A 27,208-nucleotide genomic window follows, 5' to 3' on the forward strand; every position below is an offset into this window, starting at 1 on the left:
TAAGCCTAACTGCAGAACTGGAGCACATAATCTAGGCTGACGCTTCAATGCAGTACTCATTAAATTGCATAAAATTCTTTGAGTGCTTGACATGGTAGATGCCGATAAGCTGTCTCCCCTGTCTGGAGAGTCTAAAAGTAGGGGTCATAGTCTCAGGATAAGGGGTCGGCTATTTAGGACTGAGATGAGAAATTTCTTCACTCAGGGTTGTGAATCTTTGGAATTCTCTACCCCAGAGGGCTGTGGATGCTCAGTCGATGAGTATATTCAAGACAGAGATCGATAGATTTTTGTGCAGTAAGAGAATCCAGGGATATGGGGATAGGATGGGAAAGTGGAGTTAATGTAGAAATTCAGCCATGATCTTATTGAATGGCGGAGCAGGTTTCAGAGGCCGTATGACCTACTGTTTCTCCTATTTCTTATGTTCTTATCTCCTACTTAAGGGATCAAAGGACTTAGGATAAGTGAAGTCTTAGATAGGAGTATCCACGGTAGTGAAAAGTTGCAACAATTAGGGTACTTTTTCTTCTGCATGTAAATTCCATTAAAGTACACGCACAAGAGAAAGACAAACAAGCAGCAAGTGAAAGAATACTAGACATAAATGTTTGAAGAGAGGGAGGGGGGAGAGAGAAGGGGGGAGAGAGAGAAGGGGGCGAGAGAAGGGGGCGAGGGGGGGCGAGAGAAGGGGGCGAGGGGGGGAGAGAGAAGGGGGCGAGGGGGGGCGAGAGAAGGGGGCGAGGGGGGGAGAGAGAAGGGGGCGAGGGGGGGAGAGAGAAGGGGGCGAGGGGGGGAGAGAGAAGGGGGCGAGGGGGGGAGAGAGAAGGGGGCGAGGGGGGGAGAGAGAAGGGGGCGAGGGGGGGAGAGAGAAGGGGGCGAGGGGGGGGAGAGAGAAGGGGGCGAGGGGGGGAGAGAGAAGGGGGCGAGGGGGGGAGAGAGAAGGGGGCGAGGGGGGGAGAGAGAAGGGGGCGAGGGGGGGAGAGAGAAGGGGGCGAGGGGGGGAGAGAGAAGGGGGCGAGGGGGGGGAGAGAGAAGGGGGCGAGGGGGGGGAGAGAGAAGGGGGCGAGGGGGGGAGAGAGAAGGGGGCGAGGGGGGGGAGAGAGAAGGGGGCGAGGGGGGGAGAGAGAAGGGGGCGAGGGGGGGAGAGAGAAGGGGGCGAGGGGGGGAGAGAGAAGGGGGCGAGGGGGGGAGAGAGAAGGGGGCGAGGGGGGGAGAGAGAAGGGGGCGAGGGGGGGAGAGAGAAGGGGGCGAGGGGGGGAGAGAGAAGGGGGCGAGGGGGGGAGAGAGAAGGGGGCGAGGGGGGGAGAGAGAAGGGGGCGAGGGGGGGAGAGAGAAGGGGGCGAGGGGGGGGAGAGAGAAGGGGGCGAGGGGGGGAGAGAGAAGGGGGCGAGGGGGGGAGAGAGAAGGGGGCGAGGGGGGGAGAGAGAAGGGGGCGAGGGGGGGAGAGAGAAGGGGGCGAGGGGGGGGGAGAGAGAAGGGGGCGAGGGGGGGGAGAGAGAAGGGGGCGAGGGGGGGGAGAGAGAAGGGGGCGAGGGGGGGAGAGAGAAGGGGGCGAGGGGGGGAGAGAGAAGGGGGCGAGGGGGGGAGAGAGAAGGGGGCGAGGGGGGGGGAGAGAGAAGGGGGCGAGGGGGGGGAGAGAGAAGGGGGCGAGGGGGGGAGAGAGAAGGGGGCGAGGGGGGGAGAGAGAAGGGGGCGAGGGGGGGGAGAGAGAAGGGGGCGAGGGGGGGGAGAGAGAAGGGGGCGAGAGAGAAGGGGGCGAGGGGGGGAGAGAGAAGGGGGCGAGGGGGGGAGAGAGAAGGGGGCGAGGGGGGGGGAGAGAAGGGGGCGAGGGGGGGGGAGAGAAGGGGGCGAGGGGGGGGGAGAGAAGGGGGTGAGGGGGGGGGGAGAGAGAAGGGGGCGAGGGGGGGGGAGAGAGAAGGGGGCGAGGGGGGGGGAGAGAGAAGGGGGCGAGGGGGGGGAGAGAGAAGGGGGCGAGGGGGGGAGAGAGAAGGGGCGAGGGGGGGAGAGAGAAGGGGGCGAGGGGGGGAGAGAGAAGGGGGCGAGGGGGGGAGAGAGAAGGGGGCGAGGGGGGGAGAGAGAAGGGGGCGAGGGGGGGGGAGAGAAGGGGGCGAGGGGGGGGGGGAGAGAAGGGGGCGAGGGGGGGGGAGAGAGAAGGGGGCGAGGGGGGGGGGGAGAGAGAAGGGGGCGAGGGGGGGGGGAGAGAGAAGGGGGCGAGGGGGGGGGAGAGAGAAGGGGGCGAGGGGGGGAGAGAGAAGGGGGCGAGGGGGGAGAGAGAAGGGGGCGAGGGGGGGAGAGAGAAGGGGGCGAGGGGGGGAGAGAGAAGGGGGCGAGGGGGGGAGAGAGAAAGGGGCGAGGGGGGGAGAGAGAAGGGGGCGAGGGGGGGAGAGAGAAGGGGGCGAGGGGGGGAGAGAGAAGGGGGCGAGGGGGGGAGAGAGAAGGGGGCGAGGGGGGGAGAGAGAAGGGGGCGAGGGGGGGAGAGAGAAGGGGGCGAGGGGGGGAGAGAGAAGGGGGCGAGGGGGGGAGAGAGAAGGGGGCGAGGGGGGGAGAGAGAAGGGGGCGAGGGGGGGAGAGAGAAGGGGGCGAGGGGGGGAGAGAGAAGGGGCGAGGGGGGGAGAGAGAAGGGGGCGAGGGGGGGAGAGAGAAGGGGGCGAGGGGGGGAGAGAGAAGGGGGCGAGGGGGGGAGAGAGAAGGGGGCGAGGGGGGGAGAGAGAAGGGGGCGAGGGGGGGAGAGAGAAGGGGGCGAGGGGGGGAGAGAGAAGGGGGCGAGGGGGGGAGAGAGAAGGGGGCGAGGGGGGGAGAGAGAAGGGGGCGAGGGGGGGAGAGAGAAGGGGGCGAGGGGGGGAGAGAGAAGGGGGCGAGGGGGGGGGAGAGAGAAGGGGGCGAGGGGGGGGGAGAGAGAAGGGGGCGAGGGGGGGAGAGAGAAGGGGGCGAGGGGGGGAGAGAGAAGGGGGCGAGGGGGGGAGAGAGAAGGGGGCGAGGGGGGGAGAGAGAAGGGGGCGAGGGGGGGAGAGAGAAGGGGGCGAGGGGGGGAGAGAGAAGGGGGCGAGGGGGGGAGAGAGAAGGGGGCGAGGGGGGGGAGAGAGAAGGGGGCGAGGGGGGGAGAGAGAAGGGGGCGAGGGGGGGAGAGAGAAGGGGGCGAGGGGGGGGGAGAGAGAAGGGGGCGAGGGGGGGAGAGAGAAGGGGGCGAGGGGGGGAGAGAGAAGGGGGCGAGGGGGGGAGAGAGAAGGGGGCGAGGGGGGGAGAGAGAAGGGGGCGAGGGGGGGAGAGAGAAGGGGGCGAGGGGGGGAGAGAGAAGGGGGCGAGGGGGGGAGAGAGAAGGGGGCGAGGGGGGGGAGAGAGAAGGGGGCGAGGGGGGGAGAGAGAAGGGGGCGAGGGGGGGAGAGAGAAGGGGGCGAGGGGGGGAGAGAGAAGGGGGCGAGGGGGGGAGAGAGAAGGGGGCGAGGGGGGGGAGAGAGAAGGGGGCGAGGGGGGGGAGAGAGAAGGGGGCGAGGGGGGGGAGAGAGAGAGAAGGGGGCGAGGGGGGGGGAGAGAGAGAGAAGGGAGCGAGGGGGGAGAGAGAGAAAAGGGAGCGAGGGGGGAGAGAGAGAAAAAAGGGAGCGAGGGGGGAGAGAGAGAAAAGGGAGCGAGGGGGGAGAGAGAGAAAAGGGAGCGAGGGGGGAGAGAGAGAAAAGGGAGCGAGGGGGGAGAGAGAGAAAAGGGAGCGAGGGGGGAGAGAGAGAAAAGGGAGCGAGGGGGGAGAGAGAGAAAAGGGAGCGAGGGGGGAGAGAGAGACAAGGGAGCGAGGGGGGAGAGAGAGAAAAGGGAGCGAGGGGGGAGAGAGAGAAAAGGGAGCGAGGGGGGAGAGAGAGAAAAGGGAGCGAGGGGGGAGAGAGATTGAGAGAGAAAGGGTGCGAGTATGAGCGAGGCAGGGCAGAGAGAGCGAGAAGGGTGCGAGGGGGCAGAGAGAAGAGTGCGAGGGGAAGAAGTGAAAGTGTGAGAGAAGGACAGACATACAGAGACTTACATAACCACACTCAGGTGGACAGAAGACAAAAGAGGCACAAAGAGGAACAAAAAGTTGGGGGAATTGGTTGATGAATGCCCCTCACCCCTCATGTTTGAAGTATATCTACATTATAATGGCTACTAACAGAGGTTGTGGTTGCAGAAAACAATTGGATTATCACCAGAAAATTAAAGCACCATGTTAAAATTAAATTGTTTCCAAAGATACATGGAATCCTTTTTTTCTTCTTAGGAGCTCATTACTTTTATGGGCAATCCTGAAAGCAAGACTAAAAACGATGGAGTCGTGAAGCTTTAAAAAACATTCCTTCTATCCCACTGTGAATATTTTAAGTACAGTACAGATGTGGTAGTTTATAGATTAAAAAACAAGTCAACAGCTTTAATCCATTAATACATTTTGTTTGCAAGTCAAAGCCCTTGGTGCCTTTCACTAGTTTTGTTCCAACAATGAATTGAAGTCAACATTTTGTGGCTGATGGGAATACAAATTTCAACAGCATAAAATACATTGAAATAACCATGGAAAAAATCATTTTTTCCACAACTAAATTGAATTTTCTATTATGCTCAGTTGATGCTAATTCGTTAATTCTCAAGCCCACTGAAAAGCAACTGGAGCTTAAAAGTTAGTATAGGTTGCACTTTTATAGGTAATAACAAGGCTGCTTTCGTGTATTATTTGTATTTACTACTTTTTTTTTTAATTGCTTTGTATATTCTGTATTATCTTGTTTAAAATATAGATACACTGCTTACTGGACAAAACTGCAGTTGATGTAGCTCTGCCTAGTTCCCTTTGAAACAACATGGGTGCACCTCAGAACTTTATGGTGAGCTATTTTATTGTTCTGAGCAAAAACATAAAACAAAATTTGATTTTATGTTCTAGAAATGGTGACTTTTATTCCCCTATAAAAAGGAACATGACAACATGCTTCCAACAGCAGTAAACTGCTTTTAAATCATCTGGTCTGTAAAAATATCAAAGCTACAGACAGACATTAGGTAACCACCAATTTCATATTATCCTTGCAAACACGCGTACGCACACAAGTTTTTAAAAAATCATGAAAAAAAAATATAGAAAGATTCCAGAAGACATGCCTAGTATCACGGAGCTGAATCCGCAACCACTCTCAGTTAGACATGATGTTCACATCAAATACTGACCTGGTCACATTTATGTTGCCAGTCTACAGACTGTGTGAGCTCTTCATTGCTTCTAAAACCAGCCTTCAAGGTGGTTTTCAGCCAATTGAAATCACTTACATAATAGAATGCCGCTCCAAAATGGATAGTGGCAGCAAGAAGTACAAGATTATTTTTATAAAGAGAAGAGAGGGAAAAGGGGTTAGAATTGGTAGAAGAAAGTAAAGTAAGACAGAGAACAATGAAGAGAGAATAGAAAGAAAGGGGCCAATAGGGCAAGTACAGGTGAGTGTTTCACATGCCAGATTTAGAGTGGTTTCAGCAATAAAGATACAGGAAACTCTCGTTTAAACGGCACCTAAATATCCGGAATTCTCTATTAACCAGCAAAATTCTCACTCCGAAAACAACACCTCAATAACCGGCAATGTTGCAGAGTCCAAGTCCGAGTCTCCTGCGGTGGCCGAGTTAGTCAGTGGGGGTAGTTCTCCAATCTGCCACTACTCGGCTTCTTGGCGCTGTCGGAAGTCGGAACACCTCAATACCCCTGTAACAGGAGTCTGACTCTCCCGCGCTGCCGGTAGTCTCTTCTGATCCGCCATTTTACAGGGGTACTGTGTGTCTCCCACGCTGCTGGTAGTCATTGCATTGCATTACCCTCAACTGGCAGTACTGTACTTAATAAAGCATCTTCCACCATCCATTTAACACAACATTCTGTAGGTGAGTACCCAATTACTGTATACTGCACATTTCTTGATTTTTTTTATTCTTCTCTGTTAAAAATAGCCTTGGTAGATAACCCTCTCCATCATCCGGAATTTTTGATCAACTGGCAACACGCCAGTCCTGTCGGTGCCGGATACCAAAGAGTTTCCTATACTCCGATGATTAGGTGGCTTTATTACTGTATTTAATATCACTTTAAGAATCAGTGTATGCCCTGAATTTGCCAGAAGACTAATAATGAAATCACTAAAGGCTTTCATGAAACTTATCTATGTGATGTTGACAAGTTTTCTTTGTAGACAGACAAGGACAGTTTATCGACTGCTTTTAGTAAAGTTTTAAATGTTGATTTTTGCCTCGATATACAATAGTGAAATCACGGCTGCTCCAATAATTGACCTTAAAAGTTTGACAGTAATCCTTTGTGTACCTGTCGTAGAAGTATATAGCATACTGCAGTGCCTGCTATTGAACAGACACAGCCTCCAGGCACCAAAGTAGTAGCAATTTAAAACCCTTACCAATTTTTCATCGACTGTGATGAGTTGCGTGTCCTGGGTTTGAGTCTGTGCCAGCCGCCATGTGGAAGTGCTCAATGACCTGCGGTGCAAGACAAAAAAAGCAGTAGAAAGCGTTTCATACAACTACATGACATAGACAGATGAACCTTACATAAACAAGTTAGTTATTAATATTAGTCTTAAAAAGAGACAGACAGAAAATACAGCAGCGCTGAAATCCTATTTCTCCCCAGTTAGTTCTGTCTGTTGAGTTCCTGTCAGAGTCCCATTCAGCAGTTCACAACAGGCTGCACTTTACATCAGCCTGCAGGCTTTCGGTCACAGAGACTGCCAGTGGCAACGACTGTACTGAAGTGTGCGAATGCAGCTGGCTTGTCACGAACAGAAAGTGCAAGGAGGCAGCAACTTCCAAGAGATTTCTTACAGAGCAAGCTTTTGTTAAGTACCCAACGTAGTTCAGTGCTTATCCAAGTTTAAAAAGCTTCAAAATAATATATATTTTTAATACCTATCCCCACCCAATATTTTTAGAAAGAAAACTGGATTTTACTAGCAAAATACTTCTAAAGCAGTCACCAATGATTTTACCTATGTTAGTACATTCTGAATTCCTTCACTATTGGCACATTGCTTTAAAATTGGGATACTAACCAGTGAAACAACAGTCCTAAAACTTGCAATATGGATATCCATCTGACCAAATGGCTATTGGAACTTAGGCTGAAATTAGTCCTCAACAAGTTCGTCTAATTATTTTTAAAACTATGAAGGTCATAAAATAGAATAGGTGCACCATAAATCAGAACTAAAAAGGATATCCAAATACCTTTCCAGTTGTAATTTTTGTTACTGTTTTTTTAAATTTAACAAGCAACGTACAAATACGGCATAAAAATGCAACCACATATGAAATTCTGGTAAATATGTACCTCAGCTGGAGTGTACCACTTTTAAATTTGATGCCAACTGATATATGCCCAGATATTTATGAGGAGGGCGTGGGTGAGGGCAAAAACAGGCAGGGAGAGAGAAGAGAGAGACAGACACCGGAGAGGGACAAGCTGGAGATTGGGGCTGGGGGAAGGAAGATAGATGCCATCGCAGGAGGGGAGAAAGCCAGACATCGGTGCTTGGGGAGGGTGGGGAAGGTCAGCTGCAAATGCAGCATGGAGAGGACATCGGTGTTGGTGGGTGGGGGGAGAAAGAGGAAAGGTCTGCAATCATGGCAGGAGGGAGAGGGACAGAGAGGGGGACAGAGAGGGATCTCGATCGGCAGAGTAGAGGCCGAAGGCTTCTTTGAGGCAGTTGGGAAGAGCATTCCCGCTCCTCCTGGCCCACAAGTAGTTCCGCAAAAGGCACTTAACCTTCTTGAGCTGGCAGCTCCCGCCTCCCTTTCACTGCCGGGTCTCCTGAGCACTGGGAAACTCACGCAGCAACTGCTAAATTTAAAAATCAGGCTGCCAATTGCACTGTGGGAGTCTGATTTAATGTCAATAAAGTCTCCTGGCTCTCCAAGGCAGGAAGAAAGCCAGGTCTCGAAACCTGCTGCCGTGAACGTGGCAGGTTGGGGGGGGGGGGGGGGGGCGCATTCACCATTTTTAACCCCAACCCTCTCTTGCCTGTCATGGATTGGGATGGGGGGCTGGTGGGGGGTGGGGGGGGAAAAGAGAGGGGTTAGTATCGAGGTCTAGATGTCCAATATCAGTACCCATGAACTAGCCTTGGGAAACTTGTCAACAGCATATAAATTATTTCAAATAAGCACAGTGACAAAAATATAAAAATCAATGGAGTTGCAGAGTAATCAACAAAGCAAGTAGAACACTGAACAATAAAGTCAGAACAGTAGATAAAGAACAAATTGAACAAGCATTTGGAGTGAGAAGCATCAACTACAATCTCTTCTCCTAAATAAATGTATGAACCAGGAAGCCAGGAGATACAATGGGGCAGTAGACTGGACACCACACAGGCAAAAGTACATGGAAGGAGACCGTGGGGCTGATCTTCCCTACCCAAGAGTATGATTATACCTTGGATTAAAGGTAAAAATAATTAATATAGAAACAAGAAACCAATGGAGGCACTTAACAGGTACAATGTTATTGAGGTATAGGAATTATTGTGAATAACTTATGAAACTGTAATCCCAATGCCGGGGGGGGTGGGCAGCGAGGAAAGCAAGAACAAGAGGAAGCGCTAGATTGTATTGTCACTGTATAGGGCACTGGTCAGATCCTATTTAGTGCAGCATATGCAGCTCTGGTCACTCAATCATAACCTTAAGACTGCAGAGGTAAGCTACAAAGATGATTCTAGGTTTAAGGAATAGTTAAAAGAATCTGGCTTGTTTCCTTTCAGAAAGAAATAAATGATAGTCTTCCTTTAAAAAAAAAAATGATTTTGAAGCGGGCTGATTTTAGTTTTCAAGATTATGAAGGAATTGACCAGATTGATCCAGGAAAAGGTATAGTATGTAAAAGGGTTCAAATACCAAGAAATACAAATTAAAATGTATGAAGTTAGGAGTAAGAAGTGTAAGTTTTCACAGGCTATTGAAGTGAAAAGATGAGTTTGATTGGTATTTAGATACATTTCTGGAGAGAGGGGATAGATGAGAAGGCAGGTATGGCAAGGTTTACCAAACAGGAGCAGATTTATTGGGCCTACTGGCCTTTATATTCTTATGTTCAATCTTGTCTCACGGACAGGTACAAAAAATAATTTAAATGGCTAATGGAACGTTAGCCTCCATCTCAAGGGGGCTGGAATACAAAGGGGTGGAAGTTATGCTACAGTATAGGGCTCTGGTTAGGCCGCATTTGGAGTACTGCAGTCAGTTCTGGGCACTGCACCTTAGGAAGGATATACTGACCTTGGAAGACGGGCCAGCAAGGATTCATCAGAATGTTACCGGGGTTAAAAGGGTTAAATTAGGGGGCCAAATATAGACTAGGCTTGCATTCCCTCGAGTTTAGAAGAGCAAGAGATGATTTAATTGAGGTGTTTAAGATTATTAAAAAAGGAGTTGACGGGGTCAATAGAGAAAAACTATTTCCTCTGGTGGGGAAGTCCAGAATAAGGAGGCATAACCTTAAAATTAGAGCTAGGCCGTTCAGAGGTGATGTCAGGAAGCACTTCTTCACACAAGGGGCAGTGGCAATCTGGAACTCTCTCCCCCAAAAAGCTGTTGAGGCTAGGTCAGTAGAAAATTTCAAAACACAGGTCGATAACATTTTTGATGGCAACAGTATTAAGGGATACAGAACTAAGGCGGTAAATTGAGTTAAGATTTAGATCATCCATGATCTAACTGAATGGCAGAACAGGCTCATGGGGCTGAATGGCCTACTCCTGTCCCTATGTCATTTTTTTATAGCTAATTGAAATTAATTTCCTATATCACTTTTTTTTTTTTTTAAAACACTTCCTTTTATGTGTTTGGTCAGTTTTGCTCAAAAAAGCAAAATAACTTCTTTTTAAAAACACACACAAAATCTATTTACAAGTTTTCAAATTGCTTAAATTAGAACATTGTTTAATTGCAGGATATGCAGTTGAAGATTTTCTTCAGGAAAAAGGAAGACTAAGGAAGATTATAAAAAGTCGTGTTTTTCTCACATGGATTATAACTATGTAGTACTCTTAAGACGAAAAGGATGCAGGTTTTCCAGTGGATCTAACCTTGCACTAAGAATTTTAAAAATCCTGTTTTGCAGACAAATCCAAACACTAATTTTGTAAAAGTATGAGGTTACGACAAGCAGCAGCTTTGTAGGTGTTATCGAATTTACACCCTTGATATTCGCCAAAGATGCAGTCACTGCTCTAACAAAATGACCTCTGATATTCCCAGAATGTTGTCTCCATGCCAAATTAATAAAACAATGCAAAATGCACTCCACTAACCAGTCTGCAATTCACTGTTTGAAATAGGTTTACCAAAGTTCAAGGATGAGACAAACAGCTGTCTAGACTTGCGAAAAGGCTTTGTTCTGTCTACAGTGCAACAAAGAGTGCATTTAGCACCCATATACTGAAAGCGCCATTCAATCTGTGACATATGAAGAGGTGAACAAAGAAACTGCAATTTTTTTTGCAAAGTATCAGACAACCTTGGGGAGAAACCTAGTACTAAGCTTTAGAATGGCCCCGTTTTCACATCAGACAAGATGTGGTTGGTCCACAACTGTGAACTGGAGTTCATTCTGCCCAAAACCAAAGCTACAAATGTAACTATTTTCTATGAGAAATTTAAAAATCACGGGAGCAAAGCACTTTAGTTTGTATAGGACAAAACAAACAGTATATTCAAGGAAGATTCAATTTCCATATTTATTTCTCTGAAGAATTTTTCATGGGAACATGAAAGGCCGTTATAACTGCAATATGACCTGAAAACTTGGTGGCATCTCAATACTATGAGAAAATGATTTGAGCGCCACTTGGTGTTACAGGGTTTATTTGTAAATTTCCTAAAAAGAGCCTCCTAGAGATGGTAGCAACCCTCTAGACCTTAAACCTTCTGTCTGTGTCTCTCGCCCAACAGGAAGGTTGCTAAAGACAGGACTCTGTCCGAAGTTGTGTAATGGATTTGGTTCCCGAGCTGTAAAAAAAATCTCACGTGAAACAGACCAAATCAGTGCCTTGATGCCAAGGCATAGAATGTTGGAGAACCACAACAGCTGGCATCATTGTGGCCCCATTTTTTGGAATTTTGGAAAATCTTGGGAATGACAGAAAACAGAGTAGTGGGACAGAGGAATAAGCCCCCCATCCTAAAAATGGCAAGCTATGGTTTGTGAAGCAGAATTTTAGGTGCCTACAGTTTTGAAATAGGTAAAAAGAACCACTCTAATTTCCCCATTCCTTGAATTTAAGACTGGACATGTCTGAATAGAATTTTTATTTACATGAAACAACAGTGAATTTAGCTAGTTGTCGAACTTACTGCATGGCTCTAAAACCAGTGGCCAATCTGAGGTGCATTATTAAATAATAGATTGAGCCACTCCACATTTATTTATGACCCTTAATGCAGCAGCGGTTTGATTTCAAAGACCAACAGATCTTGCAAATCAGTATTAAATGTTATTTGTTTGAGTCAATTTTTATTTGAGTAATCACCTGGTATCTGAAAAAAGACTCCAGAGGTAGATTTCAGTCTCCCTGCCCAGCAAAAAAAATGGTGAGAGTTTTAATTGAGCCCATCAAAAACCTTTTTGGTCTTGGGCAAACCACGTCAAAGACATCATCACACAATGGCATGCTGGATACATTAGAAACATAGAAGATAGGAACAGGAGTAGGCAATTCGGCCCCTCGAGCCTGCTCCGCCATTCAATGAGATCATGGCTGATCATCCAAATTCAGTACCCTGTCCCTGCCTTCTCCCCATATCCCTTTAGCCTCAAGAAATATATCTAACTCCTTCTTGAATATATTTAATGAATTGGCCTCAACTGCCTTGTGTGGTAGAGAATGCCACAGGTTCATCACTCTCTGGGTGAAGAAATTCTTCCTCATCTCTATACTAAATGGCTTACCCCTTATCTTTAGACTGTGACCCCTGGTTCTGGACTCCCCCGCCATCGGGAACATCCTTCCTGCATCTAGTCTGTCTAGTCCTGTTAGAATTTTATAAGTTTCAATGAGATCCCCTCTCATTCTTCTAAACTCCAGCGAGTATAAGCCCAATCAACCCAATCGCTCCTCATACGTCATTCCTGCCATCCCAGGTATCAGTCTGGTGAATCTTCGCTGCACTCCCTCCATGGCAATATCCTTCCTCAGATAAGGCGACCAAAACTGTGCACAATACTCGAGATGTGGTCTCACCAAGGCCCTGTACAACTGCAGCAAGACATCCTTGTTCCTGTACTCAAACCCTCTCGCTACGAAGGCCAACATACCATTTGCCTTCTTAACCGCCTGTTGCACCTGCATGCTTACCTTCAGCGACTGGTGCACAAGGATACCTAGGTCTCGTTGCACTTCCCCTTCTCCCAATCTATTGCCGTTCAGATAATAATCTGCCTTCCTGTTTTTGCCACCAAAGTGGAGGAACAACCAGAGCTGGTACAATCTCGAGATATATATCCAACACAAGGCTGGCAGCTGTCATCCGATTCTTGCTTGCAGACAACCTAAGATTTTCTAACCTTGCTTCAGAGAATGCACTTCTTGTCTAACTGGGGGTAAATTATTCAAGGCATTTGGAAGAGTGTGCCTTCAATGAATCTAGTGAGGATTTTTTGTAATTTGTGGAAAATACCAGCTCCTGGTAACTGAGAATGAAGTGACTATGGTTTTTAGAAAAAAGAGATCACATAATAGCGCTGAATAATGCCAGTCATGCAGGTACAAGAGTTGTAAGGCTGCAAAACATTCCGACAAGCTGCCATGAGGCGAAAACAAGGAGTACTCAGTATTAACAATTGCCTCAGTTTATACAACCTGTCGGCTTCTGTGCTAACAGAAGAGGAGAATCCCTTACTCCCTTTCTGGGGCATGAGGGGCTAGAGGTTTGTGGGGGGGGGGGTAGAAGGAGAAAAGAGAAACAAAATAGCCCCAGAAAATGCTGGAAATACTCAGCAGGTCAGGCAGCATCTGTAGAGAGAGAAACAGAGTTAACGTTTCAGGTTGATGACCCTTCGTCAGAACTGAAAAAAGTTAGAGATGTAACATATTTTTAAGCAAGTGCAGGGAAAGGGAGGAGGGGAGGAAAGAACAAAAGGGAAGGTCTGTGATAGGATGGAAGGCAGGAGAGATTAAGAGACAAAAGGGATAATGGTGCAAGGCAAAAGGAGATGGTAATGGGACAAGTTAAGAAACAAAAGATGAGTCTAGATGAAGTGTAAATGGGATTGGCAGAATCATCAACAGCTGCCATGTGAAAATAAATAGGAACAGACTGAAATTGTTGAACTCAATGTTGAGTCCAGAAGGCTGTAAAGTGCCTAATCGAAATATGAGGTGCTGTTCCTCGAGCTTACGTTGAGCTTTGTTGGAACAGTGTAAGAGGCCAAGGACGGAGAGGTCAGAGTAGGAGTGGAGTGGAGTATTAAAGTGACAGGCGACCGGAGATTCAGGGTCACACTTACGGACTGAATGGAGGTGTTCTGCAAAGCGGTCACCCAATCTGCGTTTGGTCTGCCCAATGTAGAGGAGACTGCATCGTGAGCAGCGAATACAGTATACTAAATTGCAAGAAGTACACGTAAAATCGCTGTTTGACCTGGAAGGAGTGTTTGGGGCCCTGGACAGTGGGAAGGGAGGAGGTAAAAGGGCAGGTGTTGCATCTCCTGCGCTTGCACAGGAAAGTGCCGTGGGAAGGGGAAGGACTGTTGGGGGTGCTCGAGGAGTGGACCAAGGTGTCGCGAGGGAGCGGCCCCTTCGGAACGCTGAAAGGGGAGGGGAGGGGAGGGGAAGATGTGTTTGGTGCTGGGATCACGCTGGAGGCGGCGGAAATGGCTCAGGATGATACTCTGAATGTGGAGACTGGTGGGGTGAAAGGCGAGGATAAGGGGAACCCTATCGTGGTTCTGGGAGGGAGTGGAAGGGGTGAGAGCAGAAATAGAATGGACACGGTCGAGGGCCAGGTCAACCATGGTAGAGGGGAATCCTCGGTTGAGGAAAAAGGAAGACATAGCCACAGATGCTGCCTGACCTGCTGAGTATTTCCATGGTACTTGTCCCATTACCATCTCCTTTTGCCTTGCACCATCATCCTTTTTGTCTTTTAATCTCTCCTGCCTTCCATCCTCTCACAGACCTTCCCTTTTGTTCTTTCCTCCCCTCCCCCCTTTCCCTAACCCTGTTTAAAAATCTGTTACATCTCCAACTTTTTCCAGTTCTGACGAAGGGTCATCGACCTGAAATATTACGATGGGACAGTGTAGAGGGAGCTATACTTTATAGACTAATACCTGGAATGTGCGGGTTGTCCTATGAGGAAATGTTGGACAGGCTAGGCTTGTATCCGCTGGAGTTTAGAAGAGTAAAAGGTGACTTGATTGAAACATATAAGATCCTGAGGGGTCTTGACAGAGTGGATGTGGAGAGGAAGTTTCCTCTTGTGGGAGAATCTAGAACTAGGCGTCACTGTTTAAAAATAAGGGGTCGCCCATTTAAGACAGAGATGAGGGGAATTTTTTTCTCAGAGGGTCGTAGGTTTTTGGAACTCTCTTCCTCAGAGGACGGTAGAAGCAGAGTCTTTGAATATTTTTAAGGCAGAGGTAGATAGATTCTTGATAAGCAAGGGGGTGAAAGGTTATCGGGGGTAGGCGGGAATGTGGAGTAATCGGATCAGCCATGATCTTATTGAATGGTGGAGTAGGCTCAAGGGGCCGAGTGGCCTACTCCTGCTCCTAATTCATATGTAACTTGGTTTCTCTCTTTACAGATGCTGCCTGACCTGATGAGTATTTCCAGCATTTTCTGTTTTTATTTCAGATTTCCAGCATCTGCAGTATTTTGCTTTTGCACCAGATAATCCCTCTGGGTTAGAAGTTATCGTTAACTTTGCATTTAAGTAAAACATTTTCACAGGCAGAAATTATATGCAACAATTCACCATTAGAACGTGAGTGCAGATTGTTTGAGTGATACATAATATTGAGGTAAAAAGAGAAAATGCTCAGCAGGTCAGGCAGCATCTGTGGAGAAAGAAACAAACAGAGTTAACATTTCAGGTCGATCACCTTTCGTCAGAAATGGAAAAAGTTTAAAGATGTTAACAGTTTTTAACCAAGCAGAGGCGCAGGGAAAGGGGGTGAGGATGGGAGGAAAGAACAAAAGGGAAGGTCTGTGAAAGGGTGGAAGGCAGAAATGATTAAATGACAAAAGGGATGATGATGCAAGGTAAAAGGGAGTGTTAATATTGAGGTACAGTTTCAGTAGCTCACATTTACTCAGCAAACATGTAGCTGATCGTAGAATGGTTACAGCACAGAAGGCGGCCAGTCAAGCCTGTGCCGGCTCTCTGCAAGAGCACTTCAGCTAGTCCCACTCCCCCGCCCTTTCCCCCTAGCCCTGCAAATTTCTTTCCTTCAGATACTTATCCAACTCCCTTTTGAAAGCTGTGATTGAATCTGCCTCCACCACCCTTTCAGGCACTACATTCCAGATCCTAACCACTCGCTGTGTAAAAATGTTTTTCCTCATGTTGCCTTTGGTTCTTTTGCCAATCACCTTAAATCTGTGTCCTCTGGTTCTCGACCCTTCCGCCAATGGGAACAGTTTCTCTCTATCTACTCTGTCTAGACCCCTCATGATTTTGGACACCTCTATCAAATCTCCTCTCAATCTTCTCTGCTCTAAGGAGAACAACCCCAGCTTCTGCAGTCTTTCAACATAACTGAAGTCCCTCATCCCTGGAACCATTCTCGTAAATTGTTCCATTACAGTTTTGCCTGCCAATCTTTGATTCCAGTTTACCTGGGCCAGATCCGTTCTCATCCCACTGAAATTGGCCTTCCCCCAGTTAAACATTTTTACTCTAGATTGCTCCCTGTCTTTTCCATAGCTAATCTAAACCTTATGATACTATAATCACTGTTCCCGAAATGTTCACCTACTGACACTTGCTCAACTTGACCTACCTCATTCCCAAGAACCAGATGCACCAATGCCTCTGCCATCATACTGATCAAGAAAGTTCTGAACACACTTCAGAAATTCTTCCCCTTCTCTGCCCTTAACAATACTGGTGATGTTTCTACAATACTGGGTCTTGTAGTCAAGCTATCAATCTTGCTCACATTCTAGATCAGGAATTCCAGTACGAATTAGGACACTAACCTCAACAGTTTGGGATTATATAGTTTTACAGGAAAGTGGTGGGTTTTCTCTACTACAGGAAAAACATTTCATTAATACAATTTTTTTGTTCTGGGGACGTGGATGATGCCGCCAAGGCCACAGTTACTGCCCATCTCTAGTTGCCCTGCCCTTGAACTGCTGCAGCCCTAGTGGTGATGGTGCTCTCACAATGTTAAGTAGGAAATGCTAGGATATTGACCCAATGACAATGAAGGAATATTGATATATATGTCCACATCGAGATAGTATGTGATTTGGTGTGGAATTTGACAGTGATGGTGTTCCCAGAGAAGGAGATCATTCAGCCCATCGTGCCTGTTCTGGCTCTTTGGTAGAGCTAACCAATTAATCCCACTCCCCAGCTCTTTCCCCATGGCCCTGTAAATATTTTTCCTTCAAGTATTTATCTGATTCTCTTTTGAATGTTACTCTTTAATCTGCTTCCACCACCCCTCCAGGCAGTGAATTCCAGATCACAACGACTCGCTGTGTAAAAAAAAAAAAAGTTTCCTCAGGTCACCTCTAATTCTTTTGCCAATCACCTTAAATCTGTGTCCTCTGGTTACTGACCCTTCTGCCACAGGAAACAATTTCTCCTTATTTACTTTATCAAAACCCTTCATGATTTTGAACACCTCTACCAAATCTCCCCTTAACCTTCTCTGCTCGAAGGAGAACACCACCAGCTTCTCCACATAACTGAAGTCCCTCATCCCTGGTACCATTCTAGTAAATCTCATCTGCACCCTCTCCAAGGCCCCTCGACATCCTTCCTAAAGCGTGGTGCCCAGAATTGAACACAATACTCCAGCTGAGGCCTAACCAGTGTTTTTTTTTTATATAAAGGTTTAGCATAACTTCCTTGCTTTTGTGCTCTATTCCCTATTAATAAAGCCAAGGATCCCATATGCTTTTTTAAACAGCCTTCTCAACTTGTCCTGCCACCTTCAAAGATTGGTGTACGCACACCCCCAGGTCTCTCTTCCTGCACCCCCTTTAAAATTGCACCTTTTAGTTCATATTGCCTCTCCTCATTCTTCTTACCAAAATGTATTAGTTCACACTTCTCTGCGTTAAATTTCATCTGCCATATGTCTACCCATTTTACCAGTCTCTCTATGTCCTGCTGAAGTCTGTTACTATCCTTCTCATTGGTTACAACATTTCCAAGCTTTGGATTATCTGCAAACTTTAAAATGATGCTCTGTATACCCAAGTCGAACTCTTGTTAGAGATGGCCATTGCCTGATACTTGATCAGGGAAAATATTGTTCCACAGGGAGTGGTCGACAGACAAGTGCTCGAACTGATACTCTCTTAACCGGCACCTAAATAACCGGAAATCTCTGTTAACCGGCAAAATTCAGGAGTAGGTTCAGGTAAGTTTTACTTCATATTAGTGGCAGTTCCTGGATCTGTGGCTGTGTAACTGGGGTTCGTGCACTTGTTGCTAAGCAACAGGGACGCTTAGTCTGTGGCCGGAGTTCCTGCACATGTTGCTAAGCAACAGGGAAGCCTGGATTTGTTGCAGTGTACTGAGCTCTCGTACCTTTTAAATTACAGCTCTCTGTAATCCGGACTTTTTGATAAACCGGCACCACGCCGGTCCCGTGGGTGCCGGATGATAAAGAGTTTCTTGCAGATTACAAAATAATTACAGAAGAAGGAGGCCATTCAGTTCATCCTCATTCATAACATCCAATTTTTTTTTAAATGATTCCAGGGTTTTTGCCTCCACCACACTATTTGAAAGTTTAATCCACACATTGATCACTCTGTGTGAAGAACTTTCTGATATTAGTCCTAAAATTATCTTCTACTAGTTCTACTCCCATAGTTTAATTTAAAGTAATTCTTGATGTTAACATTTTCTATACCCTTAAGAATCCTGGTTGCGTCTATTTGCAACACCAGATTTCTGATTGGTCCCCGTGGAAGACAAGACACACCCGACAGTTTGTCTGGAATGTGTAATTTGATCCTGCCTGCTGGAGAGTAATCAACATCTCTGCAATGTGTAATTTGATCCAGTCATTGTCAGACAGGCTCCAGAGCTCACAGTGCTAACACTACCACTTTCAGAGAACAGACAGGGCTCACATTCCCAGGTTAGGAGCACTCACAGCATTGAGTTCAGATAGGAAGGGGTGAGGCCAGAGGGATTTTAACATGAGGATGAACATTTTAAAATCAAAGTGTGGAGAATGTTCCCCCTAATTTTGTTTTTGGTTGCACAGTCCCTTTAAAGGGCTGCACGGCCCATTTAAAATTTTGCACATGCGCAAAATCTCACATTCAAAAGCCGGTAAGCAGCCTGCGCGGGACCTCCAGACAGCTAGCGAGGACGTTGTTGGTGGACCATGAGCCAATGTAGGTCAACAAGCACATGGGTGATGGGTGAATGGGACTTGCTGCTTAAGAACATAAGAAATAGGAGCAGGAGTAGGCCAATCGGCCCCTCGAGCCTGCTCCGCCATTCAATAAGATCATGGCTGATCTGATCCTAATCGCCAATCTACTATCACAGAACCATCTCCTGAATCTAACAGAATTAGACACACAAAATAGGAGCAGGATCAGGCTACACGGCCCCTGGGCCCGCTCCGCTACCCACAGGGCCATGACCGATCCGAACCTAGACTCATGTCCAAATTCCTGCCCGCTCCCCGTAACCCTTAATTCCCTTTACTTCTAGGAAACTGTCTATTTCTGTTTTAAATTTATGTAATGATGTAGCTTCTACAGCTTTTTGGGGCAGCACATTCCATGGACCTACCACCCTCTGAGTGAAGTAGTTCCTCCTCATCTCAGTTTTGAAAGAGCAGCCCCTTATTCTAAGACTATGCCCCCTAGTTCTAGTTTCACCCATCATCGGTAACATCCTCCCCGCATCCACCCGATCCAACCCCTTCACAATCTTATATGTTTCAATAAGATCGCCTCTCATTCTTCTGAACTCCAATGAGTAGAGTCCCAATCTACTCAACCTCTCCTCATATGTCCATCCCCTCATCCCCGGGATTAACCGAGTGAACCTTCTTTGTACTGACTCGAGAGCAAGTATGTCTTTTCTTAAGTATGGACACCAAAACTGTACGCAGTATTCCAGGTGCGGTCTCACCAATACCTTGTACAACTGAAGCAATACCTCCCTATTTTTATATTCTATCCCCCTAGCAATGAAAGCCAACATTCTATTGGCCTTCTTAATCACTTGCTGCACCTGCATATTAACCTTTTGAGTTTCGTGCACCAGGACACCCAGATCCCTTTGTACTTCAGTGCTTGTTAGGATACGTGCAGCAGAGTTTTGGTTGAGCTCAAGTTCATTGAGGGCGGAAGATGGGAGGCTGGCCAGGAGAACATGGGAATAGTCGAGTCAGGCATGTTGATAGGGCCAACACCAAATACACTCTCATTTTAAAAAATTCATTTATTTATTGCTCATCCCTAGTTGCCCTTGAGAGGGTGGTAGTGAGCTGCCTTCTTGAACTGCGGCGATCTTGGGGGGAGGGGGTGGAGAACGTGGTGCAGGTGTAAAGGGGGTGGGGGTGGAGGTGGAAGAACGTGATCCAGGCTAACAGTGGATGGGAGAACGTGATGTATCTTCCCATCTGAATCACGTTCTTGCTCTCATCACCTCCCCCACCACCCTCCTCCCCCCATTTTAGGCCTGGATTACGTTCTTCCCCCCTCCCCACGGTTCTCACCATGCTCCCCTCCCAACAAGGCCCTGACCTTCTCTCCCCTCCTCCCTGACCTCCCCCCTGCCCCCACTCCAAGCTCCAGACCCTCCTCTCCACCCCCGACCCCAATCCCCTGGTCTTCTCCGCAGGGAGCCGAGGAAAGTGTGCCAATGCTGGCCGCCGCACCGTTTGGTGCTGCGCAAGAGCAACCGGATCGAGTACGCATGCGCAGTGAAGAATCTAATATAACTCCAAGATCACAGTGAAGAATCTAATATAACTCCAAGATCACTTCTCAGATGCTTCCTTTCTAGGCTGAATAGCCCCAGTTTCTCCAGTCTTTCCTCATAACTCAGATTACCGACACCGATGATCAGTTTTGTGGCTTTTCTCTGCACAGCCTCTGGAATAACTCTCGTTTCTTGGTATGCGAGAACTGGATGCAGCAATGCAGTGGAGGTCTGACCAGAGCACTGCAAAGTTTGACCACTATCTTCTCAGATTTGTATTCTTCCATTTTATCTACCGAGTTCATCATTCTATTAGCTTTATTGATTACTGCTGTGCAATGGTTGGACATGTTTAGTGTGGAGTCTATCAAGACTCATGTCGCTTTCAACTCCAACCGTAGCTATTTCAATATCATAACTGGAGTGGGGGTGCCATTTAATTTTCCTTCTGAAGTGTACCACTTTGTCAAATGTAAAGGCTTTTAGAAATCAAGATGAATCACGTTGTAGAGCATTCCACAGTGCACTTGGGTTGTCATTTCAGTAAAGTGGTTGAGGTTGCTCAGGCAGGATCTTCCTTTTCTGAATCCATGTTGACTACCGTTTACTAGATTGTTATTGTACAGATGGTCCTCAAGTTTATTCCTGACAATTGAATCGATTCTACTATTTTGCCTGGAACGCAAGACTAATGGGTTTGTAGTTGTTTGCATCTGTTTTGTCAGCCTTTGAATTTGGGCACCATATTAACCGTTTCGAATCTACTGGTATCTTCTCAGTATCCGCAGGGATCTGTGTTGGGGCCTCAACTATTCACAGTATTTATTAATGACTTAGATGATGGCATAGAAAGTCATATATCCAAATTTGCTGATGACACGAAGATAGGTGGCATCGTAGGCAGTGTAGATGGAAGCGTAAAATTACAAAGGGATATCGACAAATTAAGTGAATGGGAACATGGAGTGCTGTGAGCAGTTTTGGGCACCACACCTGAGGAAGGATACATTGGCCTTGGAGGGAGTGCAGCATAGGTTTACCAGAATGATACCCGGACTTCAAGGGTTAAGTTACGAGGAGAGATTACACAAATTAGGGTTGTATTCCCTAGAATTTAGACTGTTACAGGGTGATCTGATTAAAGCTTTCAAGATATTAAGGGGAACAGATAGAGAGAAACTATTTCCGCTGGTTGGGGATTCTAGGACTAGGGTGCATAGTGTAAAATTAGGAAACACACACACACACAAAGTTTGGAACGCTCTTCCACAAATGCCAATTGATCCTAGATCAATTGTTAATTTTAAATTGGAGATTGATAGCTTTCTGTTAACCAAAGGTATTAAGGGATATGGGCCAAAGGCAGGTATATGGAGTTAGGTCGCAGATTAGCCATGTTCTCATTGAATGGCAGAGCAGACGCAAGGGGCTGAATGGCCTACTCCTGTTCCTGTTTCCTACTGACTCCCTCATACCGATGGTCAATGCCTCAGTAGTCTCCTCCCTAGTTTCACTCAACGATGTGAATAAATATCATCTGTCCCGGAGTAATTTATTTGTTTTGATCCCACTTGGTCTGTCTAAAATTTCCATCCCATTTGTAACAAAGCTGGGGACCTAAGTGTGGGCCCAGAAAGGAGAGAAACAAAGCTGGAAGTGCAAGTTAGAAAAGTAGTCAGCAAAACTAGTAGGGAGCAGAAACAAAGGCCAACAGTAAAGAGGGTCAAAGTGCAGAAAAAGTATTAAACAGACAAAATTGAAGGCACTTTATCTAAACGCACATAGCATTCGCAACAAGGTGGATGAATTAATGGCACTAATAGAAGTAAATGGGTATGATGTAATTGCCATTACAGAGACATGGTTGCAAGGTAACCAAAGCTGGGAACTAAATATTCCAGGGTACTCAACATTTAGGAAGGACAGACAAAAAGGAAAAGGAGGTGGCGTAGTGCTGTTAATAAGGGATGAGATCGGTACGGTAGAGATAAAAGATCTTGGCTCGGCAGATTGTGATGTAGAACTGGAATCAGTTTGGGTGGAGCTAAGAAACAGCAAAGGGCGGAAAACATTGGTGGGAGTTGTATATAGGCCACCAAACAGTAGTGGTAATGTAGGGCACAGTATCAATCAAAAAATTAGAAGTGCATGTAACAAGGGCAATATGGTAATCATGGGAGACTTTAATCTACATATTGACTGGGCAAATCAAATTACCACTAATGGTGTGGAGGACGAATTCTTGGAATGCATGGATCAGAATGTGGAGGAACCAACGAGGGAACAAGCTATTTTAGATCCGGTACTGTGTAATGAGAAAGGGCTAATCAATAATCTTGTGGTAAAGGGGCCTTTGGGGACAAGTGACCATAATATGATTGAATTTTACATTAAGTTTGAGACTGATTAGTGGAAACAGACTTCCAGTCACAAAAACACCCATCAACCATTACCCTCTGCTTCCTGTCTCCGAGCCAGTTTTGAATCCAACTTGACGCTTTGCCCTGGATCCCATGGGCTTTTAACTTCGTGACCAGTCTGCCATGTGGAACCTGATCAAAAGCCTTGCTAAAGTCCATATACACTTCAAACGCACTACCCTCATCTACCCTCCTTGTTACTTCCTCAAAAAATTCAATCAAGTTTGTCAGACACGACCTTCCCTTAACAAATCCGTGCTGACTATCCTTGATTAATCCGTGTCTTTCTAAATGAAGATTTATCCTGTCCTTCAGAATTCTTTCCAATAATTTTTCCACCACCGAGGTTAGGCTGACTGGCCTGTAATTACTCGGCCTATCCTTTTCTCCCTTTTTAAACAAGGGTGCCACATTAGCAGTCCTCCGGCACCACACCTGAAGCCAGAGAGGATTGAAAAATTATGGTCAGGGCCTCTGCTATTTCCTCTTCTGTTTCGCATTGTATGTCCACCTTTGAAGGTGGACATACAATGGCTAACATTCAAGGAAATAATGCATAATTTGCAACAAACATATATTCCTCTAGGGCATAAAAACCCAAAAAGAAAAGCGATCCAACCATGGCTAACAAAAGGAATTAAAGCTAGTATTAAGTCAAAGGAGGAAGCTTATAAAGTTGCCAGAAAAAGCAGTCAGCCTGAGGATTGGGATCTTTTTAGAAATCAGCAAAGGGGGACCAAGAAATTGATAAAGAAAGGGAAAATGGAATATGAGCACAAACTAGCGAAAAATATAAAAACGGATTGTAAAAGCTTCTTTAGGTATGTGAAAAGGAAAAGACTGGCGAAGGTAAATGTAGGTCCTTTACAATCAGAGATGGGAGAATTTATAATGGGGAATGAGGAAATGGCTGAGAAATTAAATAAATACTTTGTTTCTGTCTTCACGGAGAAAGACACAAAAAACCTCCCAGAAATACGAAAAAACCAAGGGTGTGGCGAAAGAAATTATTAGTAAAAAAACAGTACTAGCAAAATTAATGGGACTAAAAGTCGATAAATGCCAAGAACCGGATGACCTACATCCTAGGGTTTTGAAAGAGGTGGCCATTGGAATAGTGGACGCATTGGTTGTCATCTTCCAAAATTCTATAGATTCCAGAATGGTTCCTGCAGATTGGAGGATAGCAAATGTAACCCTGCTATTTAAGAAAGGAGGGAGAGAGAAAACGGGGAACTACAGACCTGTTAGCCTCACATCAGTAGTTGGGAAAATGCTGGAATCTATTATAAAGGATGCAGTAACTGGGCACTTAGAAACTAATAGTAAGATTGGGCAGAGTCAACGTGGATTTATGAAAGGGAAATCCTGTTTGACCAACCTATTGGAGTTCTTTGTCTACTCCACTAGTTATATCCTCAAATGGAAACGGTAGATGTGGTGTATTTGGATTTTCAGAAGGCCTTCGATAAGGTCCCACACAAGAGGTTGGTGAACAAAATTAGGGCACATAGAATTGGGGGTAATATACTAGCATGGATTGAGATTTGCTTAACAGACAGAAAACAAAGAGTAGGGATAAACGGGACTTCTTCAGGATGGCAGGCTGTGATTAGTGGGGTACTGCAAGGATCGGTGCTTGGGCCCCAGCTATTCATAATCTATATCAAAGATTTGGATGAGGGGACTAAATGTAACATTTCCAAATTTGCTGATGATACAAAGCTAAGCAGCAGTGTCAGTTGTGAAGAGGCTTCAAGGAGATCTCGACAAGCTCAGTGAGTGGGTGAGAACATGGCAGATGGAATATAATGTGGATAAATGTGAAGTTATCCACTTTGGTAGAAAAAACAGAAAGGCAGAGTGTTTCCTAAATGGTGAAAGATTGGGGAATGCAGATGCTCAAAAGGGACCTGGGTGTCCTTGTACATGAGTCACTGAAAGTGAATGTGTAGGTGCAGCAAGCCATTAGGAAGGCAAATGGTATGCTGGCCTTCATTACAAGAGGATTTGAGTACAGGAGTAAAGAAGTCTTACTCCAATTATATAGGGCCTTGGTGAGACCACACCTGGAGTACTGTGTACAATTTTGCTCTCATTACCTAAGGAAGGATATACTTGCCATAGAGGGAGTGAAACAAAGGTTCACGAGATTGATTCCTGGAATGGCAGGACTGTCGTATGAGAAGAGATTGAGTAAACTAGGCCTGTATTCTCTTGAATTCAGAAGAATGAGAGGGGATCTCATTGAAGCATACAAAATTATTACAAGGCTTTATAGGGTGGATGCTGGCTGGGGAGTCTAGAACCAGGGGCCACAGCCTCAGGATAAAGGGTAGGCCAGTCAGGACTGAGATGAGAAGAAATTTCTTCACACAGAAGGTGGTGAATCTTTGGAATTCTCTACCCCAGAGGGCTGTGGAGGCTCAGTCATTGGGTATATTCAAAACAGAAGTTGATAGATTTCTGACTAGTAAGGGCATCAAGGGATAGGGACGGTGAATGAAGTTGAGGCAGAAGATCAGCCATGATCTCATTGAACAGGCTCGAAGGGCCGAATGGCCTACTCCGGCTCCTATTTCTTATGTTCTTATTGAGTTTGCTTAGGAAATCTTTGTTTGGAGAGAGTATGCTGCTTATATCTTCCCTTGTGAATACTTGGAGGACGTAGTCACTCAGAATATTTACTATTTTGTGCTGATCCTCAGTTTTGAGCCAGTTTGCATCTTTTACGGTTTCCACCTCCGCTCTGACTGCCCTTTTACTGTTGTGGTGCTGAAAGACTTTTTTTATTGTTTTGCTTAGCCTCAGCTACTATGCTTTTTTCCAGGTCTACTGTTGTCCCACACATTCCTTTTAATTTGTTTCTGCAATTTTCTTGTATTACTACCAGTGAACGCCTTCTCTTGTGTCATACTCGTAATTCACCACCTCAAATTGCTCTCAACTCCAGTGACAGACCTATAATTATCAGTACTTCACTCCTATAGAGGCTATACAGCTCAATTACTCTCTCCAGACAACACAAATGTGTACTGACAAAAATCTATAATTGTACTGCTGGATATCCAGGATACTCGTATTCAAGAGTCAGGGGCGTGGTCAGTTTTGTGGCTACAGGGTTTGATGGGCGGATGTAAAAGATCGAGGAGACTTGGGCATATTGTAGTTATGCCCATAACTTATGCCTAAAATTCAGCCATGTTTTAAGCCACGTAATTTGTATCCTTCTCCGCTGCCTCCTAAATTAAACACAGAAATTGAAAGAAAAAGTGGAAACAAGGGGAGGGAGGAGAAATTTCTGTACTTCTGAGTGCAGTATCTGCCCTTGGATCAATAGACCTGAAAAATTAGTTTTGACAGAAGGGAAACAATATTCTTTCTCCCTCACCCCAAGATTCAGAGGGTCAGCTATTTTTGTCTCCAGATGTCATTAACTCCACTGTTGGAAATTATAACATTTTTCACAATTACATAATGTAGTGCATAGTTATGTTTTTTGATGGCATTGGCATTATAAGGTAAGGAAAACATAAAAAATATTTAGCTTGTTATTCTAAATTGTCAGTAGATGGAGAACAATGAAGGTGACAGAACAGCAAATTTTGTGGTGCTGAAGAAGGAAAGCACCAAGAAGGAATGTTAATACGTTGCTGGTTTTTATTGCATACTGTTTATTTCTACCTTTGATCAGTGTTACTATAGCTCCAATTTCAAGAAACACACACAACACACACAAACACGCGCACCACACACAAACCACACACACACAAACACACAACACACAACACACAACACACAACACACACACAACCACAACACACACACAACCACAACACACACACAACCACAACACACACACAACCACAACACACACACAACCACAACACACACACCTCTTCAGAAAGTTAATAATATATTGAAGTTGCACTACTGTTAACCAAGAGGTTCAGGGGAATGTAAAGAAACTTGCATGAAGCCTCTTGGCTCCTTCACCAATAAAAATAAATACTCTATGTAGTTTGCACTCAACTTTAATTTATTTAGCAGCCACAAATATATACTGCATATAAATGCTCCTGCACAACTTAGGTAAATAGTTGAAATGAAATAAAAGTTGATTATAATTCACATTTCCCTACATAACAATCACTGCACTTCAAAATATCACTGTAGCATTTTGAGCCATTTTGGAGGGACAATAACACGCTACATAAATGCAAGTCTCTTTGTTCACGTCTACCCATTTATCGCTGCAAGTTAATCACTTTGAATACAGCAACAGTAGGCAATGGGACCTAGTCCAGGAAAAAAAAGGTACTCGTTCCTTTGTTCTGTGGCCTTCCAACCTAATTTCCCAACACACACTACCATATTTCCTAGTCATTTGGCAATAATTCAACAGCTCAGTGTTGCGAGCTTCACGGTCAACAACAATCAACATTAAAGCTATATGACTCCTTCACTCCCCATTGCGTGTCAAAGTGAAATAAGGACATGCATACAGTTTCACATCTCATCCAGCTTCCCACAAAGTATAAGCTTATGAATAAACAGAGAGTGAAATCAATAGGAACAGCCATTATTTTGCAGCTAGTCTGTCAATTAACCCAACTTCCAAAACAAAATAGTTACTACCT

At 45.9% G+C, this 27,208-nt stretch overlaps 1 protein-coding gene across 1 annotated transcript in view; it reads right to left on the bottom strand.

Annotated features, from left to right (window-relative positions):
* The window catches only part of ndufs4 (NADH:ubiquinone oxidoreductase subunit S4), a 132,503-nt gene that overhangs the window by 85,415 nt on the left and 19,880 nt on the right, over nt 1–27,208 (bottom strand). Inside the window, exon 2 of the mRNA XM_085972502.1 lies at nt 6,411–6,489. Coding sequence (XP_085828628.1) covers nt 6,411–6,489 — 79 coding nt within the window. The remainder of the gene's footprint in view (nt 1–6,410; nt 6,490–27,208) is intronic.

This window comes from Somniosus microcephalus, chromosome 2 (genome assembly GCF_052327205.1).
Source record: "Somniosus microcephalus isolate GS21.2 chromosome 2, FLI_Smic_1.0, whole genome shotgun sequence".
NCBI classification, from domain to species: domain Eukaryota; kingdom Metazoa; phylum Chordata; class Chondrichthyes; order Squaliformes; family Somniosidae; genus Somniosus; species Somniosus microcephalus.